The sequence below is a fragment of the Typopeltis vanoorti genome, chromosome 20 (genome assembly GCF_054136105.1).
Source record: "Typopeltis vanoorti isolate ZY-2024b chromosome 20, IOZ_Tvanoo_1.0, whole genome shotgun sequence".
Lineage (NCBI taxonomy): Eukaryota > Metazoa > Arthropoda > Arachnida > Uropygi > Thelyphonidae > Typopeltis > Typopeltis vanoorti.
In genome coordinates this window covers 87675429-87696730 of record NC_143568.1, presented here as the reverse complement: position 1 = coordinate 87696730, position 21302 = coordinate 87675429, and the positions used below count along the sequence as shown (strand labels likewise).

The window sequence follows — 21302 nt, the reverse complement described above, 5'->3', positions numbered from 1 at the left end:
TGCACCCCCATCTTGCAACAATTTCTCCAGTACACTCCCTCTAAAGCCATTTAAAGGTAACCCATCGCGCCTGTGTAATTCAATTCTTCTCGTAAATATATGCCATACATCCATCAAATGTACTCCCTTCTCTTCACATAGCTCCATTAGCATGCCATTCATGATTCTAGTTCTCCATCTCAACTCATCATTGTCATACCTTGGTACTACACTGTTTTCTTTCACTGTTCTCAATAACCTCCTGATATTCTCCCTGCATACTCCTTATGTCCACTTAAATCATTTGTCTCCACAACCATCACTAGTTCTCTTGCTCATTTCCTCCTTATGTCCAACACCTGAATTATCCTATTCATTCTCTCTCCTGGATAGCAGACCTTATGGATTCTCTCAGCATATCTTCCCTACCTAAATAATAAATCTCCTACATAAGGTCTAAAAACAGCTTTTAATAAAAGTTATTTTATTAAAAAGATGTGATGTTTGGCAATCTGCTTATGTACTGCAACAAATTCATTGAATAAGGGATGTGCATATACAGTGGTAGACTTGATATTGCAGGTGCCTTTGATATATTACCACATAAGAAGATGGTAACTAAAGTGGAAAGGATAGAAGTGGATAAGAAACAAGTAAGCAGGATAGGTCAGACAGACATTTGTCAGCAAACTGTTCATGAGGAGAAGTAGTATCCCAAAAGAGGGAGTTTACTAGTCCTGTTATTAACTTGTATGTTAATAATATTGGGATCGGCTTAACTATAGTTATGCAAGTATTTCCAGATGATGCGAAGATGGGAAGAAGTTTCAGGAGTAGAGCGCATGTCACAGTATCCCATAGGATAAAACCAAATTCCTGACTAGTTGTAATTGTAAATTTGAATGTTTATGCAAAGAAACTGCTGAAGGCTGTGATTTAATAGGCAAAGATGGAATGTGGGATGCAGAATATACAATTAATGGGGAAATTTTGAAGGCGGTGGAGGAGATGAGAGATCTGGGGGTGTTGGTGGTGGATAAAAACATAGCAATCAAACCATATTATGGTAATAAAGTTTTTAATGACACTTGTGACATAGTAAAGATTATTAGTAATGTTATACAAGAAATACAAGTATGGATTTCTTGTAAATACATTACATTGAGCAGAACCTAACAACCCTCTGATTCTAATGAACTCAAACTAAAAATTTCCTTGGTACTACTGAGAGCTAAACTTCTATCCACAAACTTTTTTCCAGCTGAAATCAAGGTCCTATCCTTGAGAAGTAACAACTAGTTCACAATAACTAAATCAAAACTGAAGTAATAACAAACTATTATTACTTGGTTTCTAGTTTTTAGTTATTCATTTTGATGAAGTGAAAGCAAGTATTTCCCGAAACTAGTCTATTGGACATCTTTGTCTGTTGGTTTATACTGGAAGAAAGTTCTATAAATGTCGTATCTCCACATAACAACAAATGAAAAACAATCTTACTCAATGCTGATGGCGGGAGGGTCATAGAAGCAGAAGAAATAGTTGAGCAACTAGGTGATAACTTTGCAAAGGTGTATATCAAGGTGTAGCCATTGCAGTTACTGATGTGACAAAGGCTGATGTGATAAGTGAGATAGATGAACTGAAAGTACTCAACTTATTTAAAAATATCAATGTCACTACAGCAGTGGGACTGGATGGTATATCAGGTCACATGCTATGAGAATGTACAAGAGGACTGGCAGAACCGTTGATGAAGATCTTTAATCTAAGTTGCAGCTCTTGCAAAGTTCCAAGGGACTGGAAAGGGAGTTAGACAGTTCCATGATGTGGCTCCAGGATAGCAAATTACAGATTAATTAGTATCTTAGGAGTAGTGGATAAAGTATAGAAAAATTGGCTAAAGGTAAATCAGGAATGGATGAATAGGAATATGGTACTAAACAGGGAGGCCAGTATGGCTTTGTAAAAGATATATCCTGCGTTAGTAATTTATTCACATTTTTAATTAAGTTCATTCATTCATTTCGTATGGTGATTCAGCAGCCATGAGCCCCTTTTATGGGGAGCTATGGCACCACCTCAATCCCTCCTGTTTTTTATCCGGGCTTGGAACTAGCATAACTAACAATTCAGACCTATGGCTGGAGGGATTGTCATAAGTATTCCTGACTGTATCCATGTGTGTTCATGGGGCCGGTTTGCCTGCTTGCAGGATGAAAATTCTCAGATAAACTGGGGGAAAAACCCTGCTATCCACATCCAAGATCGGCTAACATTGGTTATGGTTGAGGAAGATCCTTAAGCTCCTCACCTCATCAACGGGAATCAAACTTAGGACACTCCTTCCCCAGGTATATGGTTGCGAAGCACATAGTCACTAGGCTAACCGCGCAGACTTTAATTAAGTGATAGTGGGATTAGATAAAGGGGAAATAGTTAGACCACGATGCTACTGGACTTTGCAAAAGTATTTGATAGAATACTCCATATAAAAATATTATGTAAGTGGAGCAAACTGGAATGGATATGAGGCTAGTGGCATGAATATGGGCAATGGCTGACAGAAAGACATCAGAGGGTGTATGGTGGAATGGAATCAAGGCAAAGAAGGGTGAGCAGTGAAGAGATACAGGGCTCTGTACTAGGGCTACTATTCTTTAATTTGCTTTAATTTTTATATTAATGACACAACAGAAGATATAATGGGGGGAGATTTCTGTCAGTCTGCATACAATGCAAAACTGGGGAGGACAATAGTGGATAAAAGTGATGCAGATATCATACAAGATGATTTGAATAAATTGGCAATGTGGGCAAAGCACAATGACTATCAATTTTTATGTTGCAAAATGTAAGGTAACACATTTTGGAATGAAAAGATTACATACTTTTTTTTATTATAATGATGGCAGGGGATTAAAGGAAATTGATGAATGTGGGGATTTGAGGGTGATGGTGGATAGAGATTTGAAGTTCAGAGCCCACATTGCAATGGTTGGCAAAACAGCTCAGAGGATGGAAGTTGAAGAACACACCGACAAGTAAAGACAGGGAGGTTATTATTCTCCTCTTTATAAATCTATGCTTCAGTCACATCTTGACTACTATGCAGATTCAGTCACCTGGTGTTTCCTGGAGATCAGGAGGTTGTGGAGGGGATTGCGAGATAAGTGACCAAGTAAGTGATTCATGGAATGAAGAGTTTGGTTAACAGGTGGAAGAGGAGACATGTTCAAAACTTATAAGTTACTAAAGGGATTCATTCTATAAGATTAACATAAAAAAATTTTTGCAATACTTGAGTAGTATGACGAGAACAAGGAGTAACTCTTGTAAGTTGTGTAAGAGTGGTTTGAGGGGAAATAGTATCCCGAAAGAGGGAATTTACCAGTATTGTTATTAACTTGTATATTAATAATATTGGGATCAGTTTAACTGTAGTTATGCAAGTATTTCCAGATGGGAAGAAGTTTCAGGAGTAGAGTGCATGTCACAGTATCAAAGAAAAGGGAACATATGTGGAATTATAAGGTAGGTGATTGTAATAGTCTTAGATATCAACTTGGGTCAGTTCCATGGAGGGCAGAATTGGAAGGCCAGGATATCATTAGTGCTTGGGAAATTGTGAACGAATATTTGTTAGCAGCAATAGTAAGCTGTATTCATTGAATGAAGAAGAAGACACACTTCGGTATAAAGTGAATGAAAAACAATATCAAACAGGAACTGCAGGTGAAAAAGAGGTTATGGAAGAGATATAAGGAGAGGGGTGGAGAGCAGATACATGAAGAATATAAGACTCGGGCTAGGAGTGACTAGTATGTTAAGGATGGCAAAACTTGAATATGAGAAGAGATTGGCACTAAGATCCTAAGATAATTCAAGGAATGTTTTCCCTATGTGGCTAGTAGGAGGAGAAATGATTGTGGAAGAATGACATTGTGGGATAAAAATGGGAATATAGTGATTGATGCAGAGGATATAGTGGAATTGTTCAATGAGCACTTTATCGGTGTATTTCATCCTGGAGAAATAAGTTTTAATACAAGAGGGATAGGGCAGGTTCGAGGTTTAGAGGTGCAGGAGGAGAATGTATTTCAAATACTGAGTACCCTGGATGTCTGTAAAGCTGTGGGACTGGACTGTATTTCACCACGGGTTTTGAGAGAATGTGGTGCTAAAGAACTGACAGCTCCATTGACCTGGCTTTTCAATGAAAGTCTGGCTACGGAAATGTACCCAAGGAATGGAAATAAGCTAAGATAGTGCCATTGCATAAGGGCAGTAGCAGACTGAATGTGTCTAACTATAGGCCAGTTTGTGTTTCATCAGTAATTGTTAAGATCTTGGAGAAATTAGTGAGGGACCATATACAGCATTATGCAGATGAGGGTAATATTATCTGTGAGAGAGCCAACATGGATTTGGTCCATGCGGTTAGCCTAGTAGCTATGCGCTTCCCAACTATATGCCTGGGGAAGGAGCATCCTCGGTTCAATTCCCGTCGATGACACGAGGAGCTTAAGGATCTTCCTCAGCCATAGCCAAGTTAGCCGGTCTTTGGTGTGGACAGCAGGTTTTTTTTTCCACCAGTTTATCTGGGGTTTTTCATCCCGCAAGCAGGCAAACCGGTCCAGTGAACATACACGGATTACAGTCAGTAATACTGACCCAGCCATAGGTCTGATTAGTCAGCTATGACGGTTCCGGAGCCTGGATAAAATTTGGGGATACCGAGATCGTGTCGTACCTCCTCGTAAAGGGGACTCACAGCCGTATATCATCATACGATTATTATTATTAACATGGATTTGTTAAGGAGAACTGTTGCTTTAGTAATATGATTGCCTTTTATAATAAAGTGACAAGAGCAGTTGATCAAGGAAAGGCATATACTGCCATTTTTTTTGATTTTTCAAAGGCAATTGACAGGGTGCCACATGATAAGCTGATATTTAAGTTCCAGCACATAGATTTAGATGTCAGGTTAGTCAACTAGATTCAGTATCAAATTATTCAGTATCAGGGACAGTATCAAAGAGGTAGAAGGTACATCTGGGCAACCACAAGTGGGGTCCCACAAGGCTCAGTACTGGGACCTTTATTGTTTAACCTTTATATCAAATGCATTGTCAATAGATTGCAGGGAGATAATCAGTTGTTTGCAGATGATGTGAAGCTGGGAAGGGTTATGAGTAATAGTGAAAATGTGGCGGCCCTGCAAGAGGATTTGAATAACGTAGACAGATAAGCAAATGAATAGGGGTGTCGGTTTAATGCAGCAAAATATAAAGTTTTGAAGTTTGGAATAAATCAATGGGAGGCTGCATACTCAATTTTAGGAGCTGTACTGGAGAACATAGGGGAGACAAGCGTTCTGTGGGTGATAATTGATAGAAAACTGAAATTCAGGGAGCATATTGCAAAGATGGTGAAGGTATCACAGAAGATTGCTGCAATAATGAGAAGGATGCTGACCTGCAGAGATAAAAGAGTTATCATTCTGTTGTATAAGACCCTGATCAGACCACATTTAGACTACTGTTCTCAAATTTGGACCCCAGGATTTGAAGGAGATAAATTAACTGTGGAAAGGGTACAGAGGCAGATAACAAAGATGATTTCTGGATTGTAGAATGTCAGTAATGAGGATCAGCTGTGGGAACGTGGACTGTATAGTTTGGTAGACAGAAGAAGGAGGAGGAGAGGTAATGTGATCGAGACATTTAAACTGTTGAGAGGTAGTTACAGGGTTGATATTGTTTGCTTGGTAGAACAGTAGGAAAGAGTGATCACATGGGGCCATCCCTGGAAGTTGCAAAAGGAAGCTGTGATCAAGAGGGTGAGGAGTGATTTCTTTGCATGGAGGGTGTTGAACCATGGAATGCACTGTCTGATAGAGTGGTGAGAACAAGAACAGTCAGTGAGTTCAAGAAGTGGCATGATAGACTTTGTGTTTCCTATGAAGGACCTCCCACGAGAGTCTTTTGACTCCATGGAGGCCTGAATAATAATAATAATAATAATAACTCTAACCATTTCAAGAAACTTTGCTACCCACAGCTTTTTTTTTAAAAAAAAAGAAAAAAAAAAGAGCATAGAAATGTTATATCTACTTTATAAAATAAAAAAATAAATTCTCAAAAATAAAAAAAATCAGTAAGGAGACAATAATATGGTATTCTGTGAACATTTGACCCTTGTTTTAGGGTGTTCCATGCTGTTCGAGATATATACATTTTAAAGAGTATGAAAACAAAAATGTTCCCTTTCAGGACCATCAAATCAATTCTTTTCCAGATTACAAATATTGATCAAGAGATGCCTGTCTGCAATGATTCCAATTCCTCTTGAAGAGGAATTTGTTTAAGTTGTTTTTATGACTTAGAGAATAATATATCTTTCTCTTGAAGTGGCTAATACTATCCTTTTTTTTTCTTTTTTTTGAGGGAACAAAATAAAAATAGGAATGACTATCAGAGTACTTATGTCTTCAAGGTGCAAACGCTTTTTTCTTTGTTTTATGTTCACAACCACAAGTTGGTAAATCAATAATATGTTAATGCCATATGTAGAGTAATTGACATCAGAGATAAAACTAAAGATGTTTTTTGAAGCCTCTTATAAACTGGGTGATGGTGCATTAAGCTATTTATAGAACCAAATTCATCTACCACCTAAATATTTTCATAAGCATTCATGCCAGTATGAGGATTCTAATCTGCAGCAACTTAATAAAAAAAAAAAAAAAAAGCAACAATTCTCTCCACTTGGCTACCCAACCTCGGTTGTCTCAATAAGGAAAATGATTCAGTTGACTAAGGTAATGATTCCGTTTTGATGGAATTATGGTAAAAAGCAACTATGAGGCAAGAAAATTGTGTGTACAATATTTTCCAGTGGTTTGACTGGTTTCTGAAAAACATGACTTCCTGGTATGGAAAAACCATCATCTCAGTATGAGACTATCTAACTTGTTTTCAGGCGAAAAGCCATGATGAAGGTTCTCAAAGTACTATGTAGCTTTTGAACCTGGTTTTCCAACAGAAAAAAAATGTTGCATTCTCCTAACATCTGCTTTAGAGGCATACACTATGGACAGCATATCTCACATCTGCAAAACCCATGTTTTCCAGCTGATTTGTTTGCTTATGGAGAAACAGCCCTAATTTCTAAAAAGGAATGAAACTGTAAAGATACCAAGAAGGGGATAATTATATTCTTGATTTAATCCTTTATCCAAGTGTAAGCAAACAAAGTCTGCCTATGAAGTAAATTCACGACTGGGGAATATATAGAACTCATATATAGAAACTGAGTTCACATCACTTGCTTAGTATCCATAATGCAAAACACATATGCTAGCCTTTTATAATAAAGTTACAAGAGCATTAGATGAAGGCATATACTGCCATTTTCCTAGACTTAGCAAAGGCATTTGACAGGATGTCACATGATAAGCTGATATTCAAGTTGCAGCACATGGGTCTGGATGTCAGATTGGTCAACTGGATTCAGGATTGGCTGTCTGATAGGTATCAGAGAGTCGTGTATGGTGGAGCAATATCAAAGAGGTAGAAGGTTACAAGTGGGGTTACACAGGAGTCAGTACTGGGATCTATATTGTTTAACCTTTATATCAATGACATTGTCAGTGGATTGCAAGGGGATATTCAATTGTTTGCGGATAATGTGAAGCTGGGAAGAGTTATCAGTAATAGTGCAGATGTGGTAGCACTGCAAGAGGATTTGAATAAGCTAGATAGATGGGCAAATGAATGGGGATTTCGGTTTAACGGAGCAAAATGTAAGGTCTTGAGGTTTGGGAAACATCGATGGGATGCTGCATACTCTAAGGGAGGAGTTAAATTGGAGGAAGTAAGGGAGAGAAGAGATCTGGGGTTGATGATTGATAGAAACCTGAAATTTAGAGGACATATTGTAAAGGCAGTGAAGGTAACACAGAGGATTGCTGCAATAATGAGAAGGACGCTGACCTACAGAGATAAAAGGGTTATCATTCCGTTGTATAAGACTCTGATCGTACCACATTTAGACTATTGTTCTCAGATCTGGTCCCCAGGATTTGAAGGGGATAAATTAACTGTGGAAAGGGTACAAAGGTGGATAACAAAGATGGTTTCGGGACTGTACAATGATAGTTATGAGGATTGGCTGAGAGAATGTGGACTGCAGAGTTTGGTGGATAGAAGGAGAGGTGATATGATTGAGACTTTTCAACTGTTGAGAGGTGGTTACAGGATTGACACTGGGGAGTTCTTTCACTTGGTTGAACAGCAGGAAGGAGTGATGACAAGGGGCCACCCTGGAAGTTACAAAAGGAAACTGCGAGAAAGAGGGTGAGGAGTGGTTTCTTTGCATGGAGGATGGTTCAATCATGGAATGCATTGCCTGATAGAGTGGTCAGATTAAGAACGGTCAATGCATTTTTAAGGAGTGGTATGATAGACTTTGTGTTTCCTAGGAGGGGACCTTCCTCGATGAGTCTTGATAGACTTGTGTTTCTTAGAAAGGACCTCTCACAATGAGTCTTTTCACTGCATGGAATCCTGAATAATAATAATATCCTTACAGAGATGTATAATGCATGCATAAATATACATGTATAACATATGTATCCTTACAGACATGCATTATGGGAAGGGTCACTACCCAGACTGGTTTTAACCTATACTGGGGTCTCATCAGTGGGAGCCAGATCCAGAAGCGATAACAAGGTCGAAGTAATGCAGAAGTCATATTTCCATATACAAATAGTTAAGTAGCCCAAGTAGCATTTTAGCAATAAAGTGTGACATCCTTTGGCTACTTGTATATGGAAATATGACTTCTGCATTACTTCAATCTAGTTATCACTTCTGGGTCCGGCTCCCACTGATGAGACCTCAAAGGTCGAAACCAGTTTGGGTAGTGACCCTTCCCATAATGCATAGCATCATACATGTCTGCTTTGCAGTATGGGATATCAAGGCAAGTAATGTGAAGTCATTAGCCTCTATATATGAGTTGCTTGATCATGAAGTTCCTTCACATGTGAACTTTATTTGCTTACACTTGGATAAAGGATTAAACCAAGAATAGAATTTCTTGGCATCTTTAATTTATAGTAGAACGAAGTGGAAAAACCTGCAAAAGGGATGATATTGGGATAATTTTTCTATTGTTTCAGAAACAATGCTTATTATAAAAAATCTCATGGTCACGGTTTTTACAGCAAAATTTTCTGGATGAGCTGTGAAGTCCTCATGTTTCCAGAACTAGCAAATGCAAAAGTAACACTTGGAAGAGTTCCCATTGTTCATCCTAGTACACACCAAGTTTCAAGTTTTACATTACATGAAAGGAAAAACAAGACTACTTTCAGAATACAGAACATAGAAAATAGCATTGTTGTTATCTCACAATACTCAAATTATGTTTTTTATGAAATCTCAGTTTTCATCAGAGAAAAATATGCTACAATTGAAAAGTAAATTATTTTACAAATAATACCAATATGAACATTTTTCCCTTGTTCCCACACAGCATTGATGTGATATGGGTTCCAAATGATGCCTTTAATTATATGCCAAACTCTTCTGAAAATCTTCTTGGTATATATCCTTACTCCTTAAAGGAGTAAGGATATACCCCAAGGAAATGTGTTATGGATTAAGGAGATGGATTACTCCTTAATTTTTGAAACATTCTGTGTACTATAATTCCAACTATTGCAACTAGTTTTCGAAATTTGACTATAATAAGATTGTTTATAGTAAATAAGAATACAAATTGCTGATAGCGAAACTTTATCTATTAAATTTTCAAACAGTATGTGTGTGTGTGTGCGCGCGCGCCATACATAGAAATTTTTATTATTATTATTATTATTATTATTATTATGTGACACCTTCAGGGAGTCCAAAGATTCATCGAGGGAGGGCACCTACTCTACAACTCTGTCTCCACCACTCAGTCCACCAACTACAGCGAACTGCATCACATACACCAATGCCATCTACTGCCAAATACCACCACCACTTTCACAGACAATCACAAGCCCATGCCCACGGTGGGAGTCGAACCCTCAGCCTTTTGGCTGGAGAGCAGATACGCTAACTGCTCGGCCAACCAGGCCGACAAGAAACTAAAGGCACCGATGGGATTTTCAAAGTAGCACTAATAATATTTTTATGAGAAAACAGCAGAGTAAAAAAAAAATTATGTTATGACATATTCAAAGGGGGAAAAAATATTATTTCTGCAAAAGTTAGAAAAATAATATTTATTTCTTTTTTATCTTTTCAGTGTTATCTTTATTTTTAATCTTCCCCTTTTTTTTAAATTTTGTAGTTCATCCTTGATACAAGATCATTATAAAGTTGCTATGTATTTTTTGGGTTTTAGGGTTTTTGTGTATTTTGGGTTTTAGTCTGCATATTTTAATTTCCGGATTTTTAGCCTCAATATTTATCTCTATTTTGAGTGCTTTTTTTTAAAAAAAGTTTTAATGTATTTATTCAAATAATAATCCTAAATGGATTTTAGTTCATTATTCATAGTTAATTTCAATGGTCTAAAATTTAGGTTTTCTGATGCTGTACCATAAAAAAGTTAATCTTGAGGATTCTATGAAGGTATGTCAAAAATTATTCCTTTTATATTACTTTCCTTTAAGTTATGTTTTTAAAATACACATCATCAACATTTTAATTTAATCTAACTAGAGTAAAAAAGCCAATGATGTAATACAAGGGGTACTCCTTATGAAAATAATCAAAATAGCCATAAGTATCAATAAAGAAAAAAATTAAAATTATATATAAACAGAAGTGCACAAAAATTATTTCATGCAATTAAGCTTCTTTCCCTCCTTTTTTATAATGTCAGAAAATATATTAACCTTCATATCTAACTTTCGTGGCATAAAGATAAGACTTTTTAAGTACAAACAATAACAAGTAAAGTATTAGTAAAAATTACAGAATTTTAGATTACTGCTATTTCCTGAACAACTGAATACTGGGACTCAGTAAGAACAGAAAGCAGTGATCGGAGTAATCAAATACAAAAAAAAATAGTATGGATATAGATAAGAGAATAATTATTTCCTTTCATTTCTTGACAGGTAAAGTGAAGTTATAGATTCCAGATACTGAAATGTGAAATATACACAGCAAATAGTATGAATAGGAAAGAATAAAAAAGTAGATGTTTATAATTCAGTTACCATGAATAGTCATGGTAGGGGGGAGGGGGGGAATGAAATACTTCAAAATGGACATAAAATTAAAACAATTCCATATAATGTCTCAGATAATTAAATCGTATATTTTACAATCGTTAAGAAATAGAAATATTATTATTACGGGTATTTCCATGGAATCAGTAGACTCATCGCGACACATCGATGTAGTACACAGCTGGTAATCTTTTAATCCCAAAATGCATGACTTTACACTTTTCCATATTGAACTGACATCCATTACCTTTTGCCCATTCTACCAGTTTATTTAAATCATTTTGTAAACTTTCAACAGCTTGATTTTTTATTGCGCTACTCAACTTTGCATCATCAGCAAACAACTGAATATCTCCCTGTGAGCCATATTCTATATCATTTATATACAAATAAAACAACAATGGCCCAAGCACAGAACCCTGAGGCACACCACTGATCACCTGCCTCATCCTGGACTCGGCACCTCCATACACCACCTTCTGGCATCTCTCCCTGAGCCATTCTCCTATCCATATCACCAATTTAGTATCCATTCCCATCTGCTCCAATTTGCATAACAGTGTTCCATGGGGTATTCTGTCAAAAGCCTTAGCAAAATCCAGAAGTACCACTGTGGCCAGTTACTTTGTCCAACTCAGATATCATTCTATTATGAAAAGTTAATTATTATGAAAATAATTATTATTATTATTGAAATGTGCACTGTACAAATAAGAACAATAACAATATTTAAGTTAAGGGATATCATATCCCATATTGTTTCTTAGCCGAATAAGAAACTCAAAGAGTTTCATGCCGAATATAGAAAATATATAAAGTTCGGCGATTCCAAGCATAAGCAAATACCTTGATAGTGCAGCACCTGATCCTTTAAGGTAGTGCAAGCTGAGGCAACTCATAGAAAGGATGGGGCAAGCTCCGATCACTATTCTTGATATTTACTTGTAATGTGAACTTAGCTCCTAGGAGCTGTATTATTGTTCAACATTATGAGAGGGGTCACTACCCAGACCGGTTTCGACCTTTTTCGATGTCTCATAATGTTGGTTCTGCACTATCTAGGTATTTGCTTACGCTTGGAATCGCCGAACTTTATATAGTTTCTATATTCGGCATGAAACTCTTTGAGGTTCTTATTCGGCTAAGAAACAATATGGGATATAATATCCCTAATACTTAAATAAGTTCATGTCCCCGAATTGAAGCCTTTGGCTCTTCATATAATTAGTAATTTATTAGGACACCTTCTTGGCAATTCTCATAAAAGGGATGTAAGTTCTGTTCGCTACAAACTTGGTATTAACTAGGTCTACCTACTTACTGATGAGACCTCAAAAAAGGTCGAAACCGGTCTGGGTAGTGACCTCTCATAATGTTGAACAATAATGCAGCTCCTAGGAGCTAAGTTCACATTATGAGTAAATATCAAGAATAGTGATTGGATCTTGCCCCACCCTTTCTATGAGTTGTCTCAACTTGCACTACCTTAAAGGATCAGGTGCTGCACTATCAAGGTATTTGCTTATGCTTGGAATCGCCGAACTTTATATAGTTTCTATATTCGGTATGAAACTCTTTGAGTTTCTTATTCGGCTAAGAAACAATATGGGATATAATATCCCTTAACTTAAATAAGTTCATGTCGCCGAATTGAAGCCTTTTGCTCTTCATATAATTAATAACAATGTCTTGTTTTTCATTTTCCATATTTTTTTTTTAAATCAAGATGTCATAAAGGTTACAACTCGACAGATTCAACAATACTATTAATGATTTCTTTTTCTCTTGTGAGAGAAAAAACATAAAATGTCACTCTCATAATTATATGAGATATTCTGTTGGCAAATTTAGCAGGAAAATAATCACGTGCACTGTTTTTTCAAAACACAGAGAGGCCAGGTGGCATTATACTGGAAGGTTTCTGTAAAGAATGCCCCATTTCAAATAAGTTTTTTGACTAATTAATGGTAAATAAGTGTGTGTTTATAAGAAAGAGTTGCAGTAGAAGATGTGCAGTTGCAATGTTTCTAGTGCGTGTGTGGGCTTGTTTATTTACAAAATTATTATTAAACTTTGAGTGGAATATAGAAAACAATGAAAGAAAGATGGCACGGCCTTGTCTTTACAGGAATTTAATAAAAATTTTTGTCGTTTCATGAAATGCGAGGTATGCAATATATTCATTCAATTATGTAGATTAATTATAGATATTTAAGGTGGAAGGAAGGAGGGTGTGTGCAAATGTTTCTGTAAAGAATGCCCCATTTCAAATAAGTTTTTTGACTAATTAATGGTAAATAAGTGTGTGTTTATAAGAAAGAGTTGCAGTAGAAGATGTGCAGTTGCAATGTTCCTAGTGCGTGTGTGAGCTTGTTTATTTACAAAATTATTATTAAACTTTGAGTGGAATATAGAAAACAATGAAAGAAAGATGGCACGGCCTTGTCTTTACAGGAATTTAATTAAAATTTTTGTCGTTTCATGAAATGTGAGGTATGCAATATATTCATTCAATTATGTAGATTAATTATAGATATTTAAAGTGGAAGGAAGGAGGGTGTGTGCAAATGTGATCTAAATGAGAACTTGATGAGCAGTAAGGTACTTTTTTTATTTTTATCTGAAGTTATTATCGAGAATACCAAGATCAGGATGAGTCCTCATCTGATAGCAAAGAGGGGACAGCATAAAACTGCAGTAAAGATGTTTTGAAAAAGCGAATGAGTGATCTGATAAACATAACAGTAGATGGTAGTAAGAATCACAAAAGCGATACAAATATAGTGGAATTTGAAAAACAGAGTACAATTAACGGTAGGATGGTGATTGGCGTTGACAGGGAACAAGCATGTATGGCTGCCAATAAAAATGAGAGAGTGAATGAGAGCAAAAAAAAAAAAAAAATGATTGGTTAAGATGAGGCAGGAGGCGAAACAGATACAAAGTGAAATGAAGAGAATTCGAGATACGTATGAAAGGGTGGCTAAGATGAAAAATGAATGATATCTGTATGAAAAAGAGGTAACAAAAAAATCAGTCAGTGGCATTCTATGGGTATTTGATTATTAGAAGTGTGGTAAATGATAAGATGTACAAGAGGTAAAACGAATAGAGTGATTGAAGCACTGTTTATGGGGAGAAAGAAAGCAAAAGTGTGTAATGGTAATAGGGACAAATGACTTGACTGGGAACAACCAACACATAAGATTGGATATCAGGATATTGTTGAGAAGCATAAAAGATAATAGTATATTATAAAAGGTAGTCAGTGTGTTACACAGGTATGACAGTGTTGAAATGAGACAGAGAGTGAAGACTGTGAATGATATGTAATTATGTTTGCAGAAATGGGTGAGTAGAAAGGAGTGCAGTTTGTTAATGTGAGGAATAAGTTTGAAGGATGAAGTAAACTGTATAAAAGTGATGGAATGCATTTGAATGGTTCTGGTGTAAGTCATTTGGAGAGACTGCTGCTGGAAAGTAGAGAAATAAGAACAGAGAATGAATCTGATCAAGTAAGAAAAGCGATGTGAAAGAGCAGGAGAGTAAGAAAGCAGAGACTGAAGTGGTAGTTATGAATGAAGAAGTGGGTAGCATGAGTATAGAGAATGAGAGAAGAAGTGTAAAAGACAAACAGGGAATATCATGAGTAAGGTCAGTATGTCGAGAGGATGTAAATATGTGTGTAGACAAATTCTTGAAGAAGGTTCTAAGGTGAATAAGAAGAAAAGGAAATGGCTCAAGTTAAGTATGGAGAAGTCTTATCTAATAAATGGTATCAGAGATGCTAGAATAATCACAAACAAGGCAAATGAAATGGTTGAATTAATTACCTTTGCTCATGCAACAATTGTGAGGATGACATCTTGCCAGGAATAGAAACGAACAGTATGATGTGTTTTGTGAGGATCGAAAGGGTAAAAAGGGAGGGGGAGTGCTACTGATGATAGAGAAAGAGTTATATCCATACAATGTAGAGATGCAAAAGGGAAATTGTGCCAGCAGATTTGAGGCAGTATGGTGTGAAATAGATGTGAATAGAATGAAGTATTGAGTCAAATGTTGTTATAAACCTGGTAATGTGGATGGTAGTGACCATGAAATATATAATCTTATTAGCCAAGCAAATAAGAAATGAATGATCATTATGGGCGATTTTAATTATGATGATACAGACTGGAATGATGAGACAGCAACTGGAAGTAACAAAAACAAGTTTCTCGAGTTTTGGAGTTACAACTATCTCAGGCAATATGTAAAAGAGGGCACACAATGATTGAGGATCTTGGATTTGATAATCTCATCACAGGATGTTATTATAAATGAGGTGTCAATTAACCCTCCAGTCATGAGAGTGTCCATAAAGTGATTACCTAGGTGGTTACCAGCAGTGTGGGAATTCCATAAGGAAAAGGTTTATGTGGAACTACAAGGCTAGTAATTATAAGAAGTTCAGAAGACTGCTTTGATGTGTAGCATGGAATGAGGAAAGATAGAAAGGAGATCAATGTTGATTGGGTGATATTTAAGAACTATCTAGTAGAAGCAATATCTAAATATATTCCAAGGGTCAGAAGATTAAACAAGGGGTATGAAATGGATGAATGAAGAGATTAACCTCCCTACCGGCCGATGTGGATGAAATAGTGACACCAAATTACACTTCTTATCCATGTTATTCAATGGGTGTTAGAGCTTCGTATCCAGATTTAGCTGAATTGGGAGGTTAAGAATGCAATAAAGAGGAAAAAGGCATTACAGAGGGAACATAAGAGGAGGGGTAATAATCAATTCCTTAAGGATCAAAGAACACTGAAAGGAGGGTGACTTGGTTGGTAAGGGTAGCAAAAGTGCAATATGAGCAGTAGTTAGCTAAAGAAGCAAAAAAAAAATAAATAAATAAAATAAATAAATAAAATACTGGTAGGAAGTTATTTTGATATGTAAATAGCAAAAAAAAAAAAAAAAAAAAGCTTATGGAAAGATGACAATGATTGGACAAAATGGTATAAGAACAACTGATTCAGTCAATATAACTGAGATATTAAATGAGCAGTTCATAAAGGTCTTTCATTCTTATGAAGGTGACATTATGTAGAAGGTGAGAGCAGCTGATGAGGAGCAGAGACCTGACTGTAAATGAGCAAGATGTATATCGGGAATTAGACAAAATCGATGTTAATAAGGCTGTAGGACTTGATAATATATCATCACGTATTTTGAAGGAATGTGCCAGGGATATGGTATCTGATCTGTCTTGACATATTTGTTTAATATGAGTCTAGCAATGGGTCAAGTTCCAAAGGAATGGAAAGAATACAACATTGTACCTTTTATAAGGAAGGTAACAGAACTCATGCATGAAATTATGCCCAGTGTTGTACTACCTTACCCCCAGTCCTGAAGATATTTTCAGGTGCAAACTTTGTTTGCTCACACTTGGATAAAGGATTAAACTAAATTTATTATACACCTATCTGTTTGTCAGTTCTTGTGGTTAAAGTTGGAAAGACCATGTGAACTAAGATCCAGAACTGGGTTAACAATAGTGATATTATCTTTGATGGACAGCATAGATATGCTAAAGAGAGGCCATGTGTTAGTAATCTACTTACTTATTACAATGAGTAGATGGTTTCATTAGACAAAGGAGATGATACACAGTAGTATACCTTGATTTTGCAATTGGTATTTGATAGATTACTACATGATAAGTGGATAGTCAAATTAGAGTGGATGGGGTTGGATATTAGACTAGTGCATTGGATTGGAGACTTGCTATCTGATAGGTATCAGCAAGTTGTGTATGGGAGGAGCAATATATTGGAAGAGGAAAGTCACTAGTGGTGTGCTTCAGGAGTTTGCTTTAGGGTCATTGCTGTTTAACCTGTATGTTAATGATATTGGGGAAAATTTGGATGGGGACATTCAGTTTTTTGCAGATCATGCAAAGTTGGGACAAACTATGAGGAGTAGAACAAATGTTGTTGTGGCTTTACAAAAAGACTTGAATAGATTGAGTGTATGGGCTCAAAAGTTGGGATATCAGTTCAATGTCGCAAAATTTAAGATTTAAAATTTTTGGAAACAAAGATGGGATGTAGAATTTATGCTTGGTGGAGATATATTGTTTGGGGGTAGAGGAAATGAGAGATCTACAGGTGTGGTGGATAAGGATCTAAAATTTAGAGGACACATTGCCAAAATTGTGAGGATAGCACATCAAATTCTTGGAATGATGTGGAGTACACTTACTTGCAGAAGTAAGGAGATTCTTGTTCCGTTGTATAAGACCTTGATTAGGCCACACATGGACTACTGTGCACAGACTTGTTCACTGGCTTTCAAATCTCTGAAATGGTGAATATGAGGAAAGGTTGAAAAGATGATTTACTGAGTGAAAAGCAGGTTTTTTGCATGCAGGTTTGTGAATGAGTGAAATGCCTTGCCTAAGAGTGTGGTGTCTGCAGAGAATATGAATGTGTTTTAGGTGCAGTATGATGAGCTGTGTGTATGACAATGGGAACAAATATGTGAGTCTTCGACTGCATGGTGTCTTAGGATAATAATAATAATAAATTCACCCAATGAAAAATAAAATATTACATATTTTTCTTCTTAGTGTTATGATCTGTTTTTTCATTGTAATATAAAGAATGAAATCATTGCACATTTTAAAAAGGCATTTTCTTCTAGTTTAGATGTGTGGCATTGCTAAAGTTAATATTTTTACTAGTATTTTACACTAAAATGGATGAGTAGGATCATGTTCCCCAAGTGATTCACTTTTGTAACAATTGTCTTGTGAATGATTATGAAATTAAATTCTCTGACATATTAGCAGGTTGAATAGGTCGATAACCTCCCCCCAAATGAGAACTATTATGTCTCACATATGCACCTGTGTATATGTGCATCTAGTAGTGAAAGTTACCATGATGTGATTATCTAGGTGGTTGCCAGCTATGTGAGGACTTCTGTGATGAAAGAATACATATGGAACTACAAAGTCAACAACTACCTAGCAGAAGTAATGTCTAAATGTATTCTAAGGATCAGAAGATTAGTAAGGTAAGTGAGAAACTATTAATCCCTTTGTTCATCTTAGTACACATTAGAAGAAGAAGGAAAATGCATTGTGGTGGTAACATAAAATGGGTGGTAATAATCAGTTGCATGAGAAGTACAAAAAACAGGCAAGGAAGGTCACCTGGTAATGGTCACTCACCATCTTGGTCACCCACCTCTGGATCTTCTCCACTACTTCCTTATCCCCAATAAACTCAGGTCAAAGACTTGGACACAGTAATCCAGATCTGAATATATCAAGGTCCTATAAAGAGGCCATATAGTGTGTTTTTCAATTACCAAGTAACCCTATGAGCTACTTTGCCAAACTTAGCAATATGCCCTCCAAACTTCAACTCTCTATCTACTACCACTTCCAACTCCTAGCTTCATCAATTTAATGGAGTACAGTTACCTCAATGCAGTATACATCTTGTAATCTTTTTCATCCAACATGCAAAACTTTTCATTTTTCCACATTAAAGTGGTATCCATTATCTTTTGTCCATACTGTCAGCCTATTTAAATCATCCTGCAAACTTTTCACATTATCTTGATTATCTATTATGTTATCCAATTTTGCATCATCAGCAGACAACTGAATGTTTCCTTTCACATCACTTCCTATACCATTTATCTACAAATTAAACAGTAGTGGTCCAAGCACAGAGCTTAGCTGCACACCACTAGTCACATGCTACTACCAGATTCAGCTCTCATTTGCTACTTTTTTGGCATTTATTATTATTATTAAGTGACACCTCCAAGGAGTCCAAAGACTCACCAAGGGAGGACACCAACTCCATTTCCACACTCAATCCACCAACTACAGCGAATCACAACTACCATCATCATCAATGCCATCTACTGGCACCACCACTAGTATTTTCATAGACAATCACAAATATCCATGCCCATGACAGGATTCGAACCCACAGCCTTTTGGCAGGAGAGCAGATACACTAACCACTCAGCCAACCAGGCCAGCATTTAAACATCAGCAATCTTCTTCATATCACCTTTTTCAGAACCATCCCCATTTGTTCTAATTTGCAAAATCCAGCAGTAGCATCATGTAGCCATTCCCTTTATCCAACTCAGATGTCACTCTATTATAAAAAGTTAGTAAATTACTAAGGAGATCTCCATTGAGTATAGTATCGTATTCTTATTCAACCATTCCTGAATTCTATCTTGAAGAAATGCTGGAGGGAGTCAGAAGTACTCTTGGCATACTTGTTTAACTTAAGTCTTGCAACAAGCCAAGTCCAAAAGGACTGGTAAAAGGGCAAAACTGTTATGCTTCACAATGTAAGAGATAAGACTCAAATTGTAGATGCATATAATGTGGTATACTTGGATTTTTCAAAGTCCTTTTATAGAATTTTTCACAAAACAATAACTAAATTGGAATAGACACAACTCCCAAAGAGACTAGTGACTTTGATATGTGAATGGCTGTTGGGCAGGTATTAGAAGGTTCTTTGTGGGGGAGTTAGACAATAATGGTTTGAAAACAAACCTCTATGATACTCTACTGGTGAACTTCCTCCTTTGGCATACCACAGCAAATACACTGCATGCGTGCATGCATGCACGCAATGTATTTGTGTGTGTGTGTGTGTGTGTTGGAAATATGCTCTTTTGTCATGATTATGTTTGCTAATGAGAGTCTCTCCTTATGGGAAGCTTTCACTGGCATATAACATATTCTTCATGTCCCACCTGAAACTCAATGAGTATTTCTGCACTATGTACATTCAGTTGCTGCACTTGCCCGATACTCTGGTTGGGCTCTGCTTCCCCATTCAGAACTTCTGATTCCTATCAAATTGTGAATTTCCTTTCCAATTCAATCATCTAATTCAGTCATTCTAATCTATATTCTAACTATGTAACAATGTGTCATTGGTTATATACATAGTAATAGATAAAAAATAAAATAATTTCTCTTTTTTTTCCCAATATATCTGCATGCTGCAATACCTTTTTTAAATACATTTCACAGAAAAGCATATGTAGCTATATTAGAGTCATATTATTCATCTGTATTAATATAATAATTGCTCTCACTGGAGAGATTTTAATTCAATCTGGTATTTGAGATCAGTGCAAACATTTTCTAAGTCATTATCTGGATTTAAATCAAGTCATATGCAAAGGCAAAATTACACAAACTTTTTTTGGAAAGATATAAACTAATAACTCTATTCTAGTTAAACAGAATTCTAGAAAAACAGAAACTCTATTCTAATTAAACAAAATAGCTACCAGTCTGACTTTTGAGTGAACAGCATACCAACGTGATGTAGGTTCAAAATAAACCATGGGTAAGGATGTTTCTGAATGCCTCTAGTTGATAGATGAATTCATCACCTAGTGTAAGAATACATCTTACTTAATGTAGGCCTGAAAACTTAAAAAAGTTTCATGTTTGTTTGGTCTCTAGAGCAGGGAATAAGATTATCAAACCCTCTCTCAACCTACCAAACTAATGTACTCTAGGTTCACAACTTTTGTGAGTGGAAGTCACATTAAAAAAATAAAAATTAATAAAAAAGGATGTTTATGAAAATATGTCAGATTATTTCAATTTTTATTTAAATTGGAGTATTTTCAGATGGAAAATTGAAAGCTGTAGAGCGATAAAAAGGTACTAACCAACATATCAAGAAACTATTAAGTTTTAACAAGAGAACTCAATTTTATATCAGACAATATCTAGTTGGAAAAATAAGCAAAACACTTTTAAATTATGTAAAATATCTTATACACAGACTAGCAGTAAATAATAAATGTTTTCTGCTATACATGAGCCAAAGCAGGCTCAGAGTTCAATACTGTGACTGCAGCATTCATTTTCTTAGGAAAGAACATCTATTAAGCTTACCTTTAGAATTTCCATCGGTTTCTCAATCTTTTCATACAACATTTTTATCCAAGCAATTCTTCCAGCAAATGGAGGCATACCACATGGTATCACTGGTTTTAACCTATATTTGTTATATAG

General features: G+C 36.1%; 1 protein-coding gene across 1 annotated transcript in view; it reads right to left on the bottom strand.

Annotated features, from left to right (window-relative positions):
* LOC150095635 (dynein axonemal heavy chain 8-like) overlaps positions 1 to 21302 on the bottom strand; it is a 2108518-nt gene that overhangs the window by 1891620 nt on the left and 195596 nt on the right. The window contains exon 10 of the mRNA XM_090409931.1: positions 21183 to 21302. Within this exon, the coding sequence (XP_090266057.1) occupies positions 21183 to 21302 (120 nt within the window). The remainder of the gene's footprint in view (positions 1 to 21182) is intronic.